Source organism: Sporothrix brasiliensis (assembly GCF_000820605.1).
Source record: "Sporothrix brasiliensis 5110 chromosome Unknown Cont16, whole genome shotgun sequence".
Classification (NCBI taxonomy): Eukaryota; Fungi; Ascomycota; class Sordariomycetes; order Ophiostomatales; family Ophiostomataceae; genus Sporothrix; species Sporothrix brasiliensis.
In genome coordinates, this window is record NW_024467135.1 from 1,577,103 (window position 1) to 1,584,924 (window position 7,822).

At 54.9% G+C, this 7,822-nt stretch overlaps 3 protein-coding genes across 3 annotated transcripts in view; 1 reads left to right on the top strand and 2 right to left on the bottom strand.

Moving 5' to 3' along the window:
• Positions 1 to 2,999: 2,999 nt before the first annotated feature.
• On the bottom strand, positions 3,000 to 3,869 carry SPBR_04387 (phospholipase/carboxylesterase; the record flags this gene model as incomplete). The annotated part of the gene is made up of 1 exon (XM_040762670.1): positions 3,000 to 3,869. The coding sequence occupies one exon, from the start codon at positions 3,867 to 3,869 to the stop codon at positions 3,000 to 3,002; it is 870 nt and encodes a 289-aa protein (XP_040621738.1).
• A 1,236-nt stretch (positions 3,870 to 5,105) lies between these two features.
• SPBR_09166 (uncharacterized protein) lies at positions 5,106 to 6,413 on the top strand (the record flags this gene model as incomplete). The annotated part of the gene is made up of 1 exon (XM_040767292.1): positions 5,106 to 6,413. One exon carries the CDS (start codon positions 5,106 to 5,108, stop codon positions 6,411 to 6,413), a length of 1,308 nt encoding a protein of 435 aa, XP_040621739.1.
• Positions 6,414 to 6,748: 335 nt separating this feature from the next.
• Positions 6,749 to 7,822, bottom strand: part of SPBR_09155 (uncharacterized protein) — a gene marked incomplete at both ends in the record, with an annotated part of 4,148 nt that continues 3,074 nt past the window's right edge. Inside the window, 3 exons of the mRNA XM_040767281.1 lie at positions 6,749 to 6,995; positions 7,073 to 7,188; positions 7,280 to 7,798. Coding sequence (XP_040621740.1) covers positions 6,749 to 6,995; positions 7,073 to 7,188; positions 7,280 to 7,798 — 882 coding nt within the window. The remainder of the gene's footprint in view (positions 6,996 to 7,072; positions 7,189 to 7,279; positions 7,799 to 7,822) is intronic.

Here is a 7,822-nt window from a genome sequence, read left to right on the forward strand (position 1 = left end):
TGTCCAACACTGCGGCGCTGTTGTACCCCCAACACGCCTGCAGGGGACTGAATTTGCGCAAACAATGCAAAAGTTCAAGGACGTAAATAGACTGGATGTACAGAGATCAAGCAGGACAGAGGCAAAGGACAATGTCGTAATACCCACACTAGGTCAAGTGGTGTTCCGGAGACGGTCACGCAACGCAAGACGCCTTGCTGGAGGGGTGTATGCCAGAGAGAGGCGTGTAGCTCTTTTCAGCGAAGCGTTTTCCGCGCACCAGGTTCAACAGCAGCTGAGAAAAATGTCTCCCTATGTTCCTGGTTGGATGCGAGGTCAAATCGTTAAATGGCAAGTTTAGACGGTAGGAGCTGGGAAGGGCGGTCTCGGCCGCTGCGACGCAGATAGTCGAAGGTTGTTTAATGCAGCCAGGGGAATCTTAGAACACTTGTCGGTTCAGAATGTCTCGTCTGGATTTGGTGGCGCCACTGGGAGCACGCGTTGGGTTGGTTTGTGCAATTGTACAAGTGTGAATGCCCCGGCGTACGCAGTAATTACTCCCTGCAGGACAAGAGGGCAATGGAGGTCGTAGAACTCCGAAGTTCACTCTTGAATCCTGGAATAGGGAAGCATCGTTGTTGGAACCATCTGACGCATTAGAATTTGACCATGGCACTCCTCGTTAGACAGGGGAGGCCACCCTTCGTCCACTTTTCGTAACGCTCCGGATACAGGCACCTCCTAGTTGTCAACAGGTCGCAACAATGGTGATCTGTTATCGTTGCCAGGATGATCTGAGGAAATTGCCCGGCCCGCCATTCTTTGGCTACTCCTCGCGTGCACATTCCATTATGTGTAACAGGTGTCTTGACTGGCTAGCGTACGCCGTGTCTTTGGCAAGTGGACACATTGGATCCGGGCTTTACGATTCTGGAAGACGTGTATGCGGGAAGAAAAATGTTGCGTAACGGACGAGAGATTTGAGAGACATGGTACATTGTCATCAAAGACAAGGTCTTGGCCCGGGCCGGGCATGCGAAAAGATCCTTTGGGGGACGTGTTCTAAGATGGGGGGTTTTGGGCGCGGGGGCGTCCCGTCTGTTGAGCTGAGGCGATTCGGAAGAAGACGATGCAGAGACGAGTTAGCGCATGCAGTGTAACACAAAGGGGAGGATGCGAGTGAGCGAAAGAAGGAAACAAAAGTCGAATACGAGAGAAGATGGTTGGGTGCGAGGAACAAGGGCGGTGTGAGTAGGTTCGAAAGCGGGAGGGCGCATCAGGGAATGAAGAAGGAAGAGTCTAGAACAGCGGAAAGCAGCAGGCTTTGTTTCGTCTCTTTTCTGTTAATTTCTTGTTTTTCTCTGTCTTGAAATATGAGGGGGAAAAGGGATTCAATCACCAAGAAAAAAAAAAAAAAAAAAAAAAACCAAACTGGTAAAGATTGACGGAAGTCAAGAGATGCAAAAATGGGTGGGTGGCAGCGACGGAAGGCAGGAGGGGAGGGCGCCCACCCCAGTGGGGAACAGGGCTAATCACACGGTTGCGATGGGGATCTTGGAAAGGCAGGTGTGTCCGATGCAGAAACGATGTTGTGATATATGACAGAAAGCGTTAATCGTTCTTGCCTTGGCCGTTGTTATGTTAAATGTGAACGGAAAGAGCGCGCAGAAGCCACCGTGTGCAAGGGCAGGCAGCAGGGAGAACCGCACGAGAAGACCTGTCAAGCCCGCGGCTCCTTCCTGCCCGGTTTTCTGGGTGACAGGTGCTGTACTCCGTTTGCAAAAGGCGGGAGGAAGGCGCCAGGTTAGGAAAGTGCGAACGCCAAATCAAAATAAAGATGAACCGGTGGTGACCATGATGTGCCATGTTACAACAAAACTACATACACATGGATGCGCACAGACATTGATCTATGTGTAATTGTGAGATTACATTTAGTTTTTGCGTGTTCTAGAGTTCAACAAAGCCAGTCACTCTTGCTATCGTGTTTATGCTGCGTCCGGTCGTTCTTGCCTTCTGATCTCGCTCCCTCCTTTTGGATTGGACCTAACAAGTAGGCGCGACCCTTGCAGAAAGGCGTCAGATACGCACTTTGAAGGAAAGAGTAATCTGGCGTGTTTTGTTCGCGTATGAAAGGGGCAAGAGGGAGCGGGCAGTGGAAAACCGCCACATTCTCACCCACCTGGCCCATCTTCCTGTTAGCATTATTCATCTTGCGGTGCATATGCATGTTTTGTTTTCGCCGAATCAACGCTCAGCCCCCCGAGCAACCAGGGCCCAGGATACCACGTCGGCTTCGCATCTTGGTAGCAGACAAGCTGGCAATCGAATCCTTCAGGACTGAACCATACCTGCTCGACTAAAAAAAGAACGTCTGCTACCAACCACCCACTCCAGCTCAAAAGGAAGCTCGAGATCCGACTCGTGGAAGAAACCGTCGAGGCTGTAAGAGCTGCGGGTTTCATGCATACATACCACCCAACGTGTCTAAGACGGAAAGGCAAGCCATTCTTCTCTGTCACCAACATCTCCATGCACATGCAGGTCGGCACATCGGCTACTTTGCCAGTCTGAAGAATGGCACGAACGACAACAGTTTCCAAAAGTCCTAACCGCTTTGGCGGATGACCACGAGAAGCAGAGCAGGCAAAGCAGAGCAGGCGCGAGAGCAAAAGGCGCCGCTCTTTTGCAGGAAGCGACTACGGAAGAGTATTGGAAAGCCAAACGAGGTTGTTCGTCGGGTAGCGACATGCCAGACAAAATGATTTCCTCACAGCGGCTCCGCTTCTTTCGTATTGTTGACCACGTCGTCCAATCCATCGCTTTCAACGGTGCATGCAGCCTGCACCTACCCGAAACAGACAGCGTGGCGAAGCAGCTAAGTTACCATCTCACGGGACCAGGAGACAGAATGTGAAATAAAAAGAGGAGGAAACAAAGGGTGGGCAAAATAACAAGAGCTACAAAGGGACGTAGCTGCCGCAAGGCCCGGTTATTACCCTGAATCTTCGGCAACCAAGTCAGGTGCTCGCGGTTTTGTCGTTTGCTCCCCATCGACACTTTTGGTTGACGAAGCTGACTACATCGTCAATTTCGTCTGGAATTTTGTACCAGTGGCCTAGCCCCTCGTAAGGTCTCCATTCGACATCAAATCCCAGATTTGACATGGTGCGGCTTGCCTCCTCACCCGATGCCAGCGGCAGCTTCTCATCAACGGCGCCGTGTCCGAGAAAAACGGGCATCAAACCCAACTGGTCCTCAAGAACGGTGTCCCACTGGAGTAACTCGCGGACGTATGCACGGCCGGCTGCGGCCTTGGTGGCGCTGCTGTCGTCGTCGCCAATATGAATGTGCTGCTCAATTTCCTTCTGGAAAGGCATCCACCCACTCAGGCCAACAAACCCGCCGATGAAGCCGCAGCCTCCCAGGGCGATGGCACAGATGAGTGACATGGCGCAGCCATTGCTGAGACCGCCGAGAATGATGTTGGGCGCAGAGATGCCCGCGCGGCGTTCATTCTCGATGAGCGCCAGGACCTCCTGGAAGGACTCGCGCAGGCCAGGCAGCTTTTTGTCGTTGCGTAAGGACCGGTCCTGCATATCGGCCACGTCAAACCACTGCGTGAGCATAGCCCGCCGAAAGGCCGACGACCGCCGCCATCGTGCCGTGGGGAAGACGAACCGCGCGCCAGGAAATATTGTGCTGAGAAGACGGCCGTCGGAGTTCTTTCCAGTGTCCATCAGCTCGCGGCCAAACTTTTCGCCGTTGGAGCCAAGGCCATGGAGGAGAATGAAGCTGTGTGTGTGCGTGGTAATCGGTTCCACAATGTATGGTGGCGGGGCAGGTGCGTCGCCTCTGCGCCGACGGTCAGGAGTTGAGCTTTGCTCCATTGTGACGGTTGATAAGCTGGTGCGTCCCTAAGAAGGGGAATTGCATTTGGATGAATAAGGTCGCAAGATGGTTTGGAGCCAATTCAGAACCGAGCGAATTTGTAGAGAGAAGGTTGTCTAAAGAAAGACGAGACAAGGTGGAAAACACCAGACGAGGGGGACGCGGGTTGTTTATAGCAAATGACATGGTCTCCATAGAATTAGTTTGCGTTATTCATGGTAAAATATCAGTAAGGCATGCTTGTTGTTGTTACTATTGGGTGTTTTACTTTTAAAGAGTCATATTGGAGTTGTGCAAAAGTCAAAAACAAGGTTCTCACAATTTACGTGGCGGGAACACGTGACGTTGCTTAGTATCGTCGACGATGACACAATACTTCACGTATGCTTTCCTTTCGAATAGGTTTACGATATAATGTATTTTTTGGGAAAATTACGTATGATTGAAATTGTGTCCTTGTAAAAGCCATTACTGTGTGATACATGTCTTTTTCTTTATAATTATGTTAAGTAATTTCTTTCAAAAGAGAAACGCAAAAGACGCACTCGTCAGCGTACGAAACTGACCGTACATTATTTTGGAGGCCATAAGAGTCATGTCCAAAGTAAAAAAGGAGCGGTTATCATGATTGCAATCTAATATGAGTCTGGTGCTTGTGCAATGACAAGGTGCTAGTTTGATGACATCGCATCCACGTCCAACTGGCCGAATGGTCACGTGGTGTCACTCACTACACTGTCTTTCCTCGGCAACGACGCTCTGTGTTGTCCTTGAAAGAGCCACACCATAGATCTCGGCAAGCTGGTTTATGATTTTGTGCTTGACTGCTTCTGACGGGGTTTCCTTGGTGACGAGGTATGCGTCCACTCCGTATCCAAGCTGATGACCGATGGACACGGGAGAATACCCATAAGAGGCCAAAACAAATCAGCATCGTATGCTGATATCCTTTTGTTCTGGTCAGTATAAAATCCCATGGAAGAAGACATACCTTTACCTTCACTTTCTTCCGTACCGGGAACAACTTCGTACGCTTCAATCCCCATACTTTGCCTTTTTCGAATTGCCGTCTCACCGTCGTTAGCTGGCGACATTCTTTTGAATTCTTTGTGGCTTGTCGACGAGCAGACGAGATACAAAATACAAACTGAACAAACACATACAAACACTTACAAACACACACGCATCAACTTCACTATCACGTTCGACCAGGGTCAAGGACCGCCCCAAGCACAATGTTGCAAACAAAGCCAGTGGCAAACGGCAGCAACCACAACCACGACCACGGTTACAAGGACGACCGCGACGCACAGGCGAGTGCCTGGACAGACCCCGGCACTGCCCTCGTCCTCTTCTCCCAGGATACGATGACGGACGATGTGCACGGCTCTGAGGCTCACCAGACATTGGTGCCGGCCACATCGTTCTCGTCGGTGGCACTCGACTCGCCTTCTGCACCGTCGTCCCCTCGTCCTTGTTCCCCTCCTTCGTCCCCTCCGCCTCGGTCTGCCACTACCCCTACACCTGCACCCTTGGCCAGGCCCAAAGCCGTGTACCGCGTCACGCGTCTTCCCCGGGGCGAGATTGAGCGCCGCGTCGCCATGGGCCGCTGCACCTACTGCGACGACGACTCCCACACGCGCACCACGTGTGCCTCCGGGCGGCTGATGCGCCGCGTGCCCAAGCGGGTGCTCAACCTCCGGCTCGGCCACAGCGTGTGTCCCTTTTGCGGCGATCCGGACCGGGACAAGCACTGCAAGGCGACGTGCCCGCTGCGCATCGAGCTGCAGGCGGCGCTGGACGCCAAGGAGGCGGAGTTCCGGAGTGGCCACCTCGACGACGGCGGCGACACACGGAACCCGACCGAGGCACGGGCCCAGCGGACAGCGGCAGACGCGGTGATGGCGGCGATCGAACGACAGACGGAGCAAGCACGAGCGGCAGCTGTGGCACTGGGTCGGTCGACGCGAACCGAACGATTGGACTGGCGTGGCGGTGTCGAAGACAACGGACACGCCGGGGACTCCGAGGACCAGCAGCCAGAGGGTGCGTCGAGGCCGGCCGCGGTCCCCAAGAAAAAGGCGTTCGTCAAGCGGCCGCCCATGAGCAAGACGAACGCGCCGTGGCGGGCGGTCATTGTGCGCTCCGTGCCGGTCGTCGAGGCAGAGACAGAAACAGAGACAGAGACAGGCCAGACGGAGCAGCCGTACGATCTCATTGATTTGTGCACCACACTGCCAGTCTTTGCCCCTCCGAGTAGCCCCTCGACGACGTCCTCGGAGGTAACCGGTGGCGCGAGCGTTGCGACGAGCGTCGTCGACAAGCTGCTGCCGCCGCTCAACCTCTTGGACACAGAGGTCACCGAAGTGGTCTGGGACAACATTGTTATCCCGCTGCATGAATGTGTTGGCGTGGTAACTGACTGTGCTGAGGCAAGCACCAACTCCAGCTCCAGCAACAGCTCGAGCTCAAACGGCGAGTCGGACTGTACGATGCCCGAGACGAGCAAACAGCAGAGAATAGTGACGAGGGCGGGGACTTGATTGACCTGGGGATGGACGTGGTGTGCAATTGAGAGGCTTGAAGTGAGACGGGAGTGATGGGGGGAAGGCAATGGAGGATGACCTTGGGAGAGGACTTTTGGCGGAATGGACAAAGACGAACAGGAGATGAACAAGAGTCATCGGCGAACAAGAAATAGATATGAATTAATATAGTAGTAACGGACAGAAATGCGTACAAAACTACGCTTGGACAACACCTTACAAAGAAAGCACAAAAAAAAAAAAAAAAAGAAAACAGAAATAAAGGGATCGTGATGGGGCCACGGTCCACAACGCACAGCCTTCCTTTCGCGACCGCTGTCCGCTCTGCTTCTTCAGCTGCTCAGATTCTGCATGCCGACATATTCCCAGTAGCGGCCCCGCATGGCCATCAGCTCGGCATGGTTGCCCTGTTCCACGACAGAGCCGCGGTCGAAGACGTAGATGCGGTCGGCGCGGGCAATGGAGCTCAAGCGGTGGGCCACGGCGACGGTGGTGCGGCCGGCGGCGGCGGTGGCCAAGGCTTGCTGCACGACCTGCTCGGAGCGGGAGTCGAGGGCCGACGTGGCCTCGTCCAGGAGGCTGGCCTTGGGTCAGTGGGAGCCCGTGGCGAGACGAGACGAAAACAACACGGACAGCAGGGGAGGAGGACGACGTACAGGACTTTGGGATTGCGCAAGAGGGCGCGGGCCAGAGCGAGGCGCTGTTTTTGGCCGCCCGAGACCTGGCTGCCACGTGGGCCGATGCGGGTGTTGATGCCTTCGGGAAGGGAGGTCTGATATGTGTGAGCTGAGAAGAAGACGAAAGGAAACCAAAAAAAAAGAACTAAAACATCAAGTAAGAATAGGGAAAGGGTCCTGGCTTACCACAAAGTCCCAGATATTGGCATCGCGGCAGGCGCGCTCAATGCGGACGTCGTCGATGTTGTCGATGTCATCCACGTTGTCCACGTCACCCATCACGACGTTGTCCTTGACGGAGCCACTGTAGAGCACGGCATCCTGGTCGACAATGGCCAGCTGGCGGCGGTAGCGCTGGAGGTGCAAGCGGCGGAGGTCCCGGCCGTCGGCCAGGACGTGGCCGGCGCTCGGGTCGTAGAGGCGCTCGAGCAGGTTGAGGACGGAGCTCTTGCCGCTGCCGCTGGCGCCGACCAGCGCGACGACACGGCTGACGCCGGTGCCGGCGCCAGCCTGCAGCGAGACCTGGTCGAGGGCGCGGACCGTCTTGCCGGGGTAGGCAAAGTCCACGGCGCGCAGCTCGACGTCGCCGGCGAGGTCATCGGCGGCCCCATCCACAACGGCGTCGCCGGCGTCGTCGGCGTCGTCTGCCTCCACATCGATGCCGGGGACGGCGGCCAGCAGGCGCCGCAGCTGTCGGACGGCTTCCTGGGCGCCGGCGAGGTCCGGTGC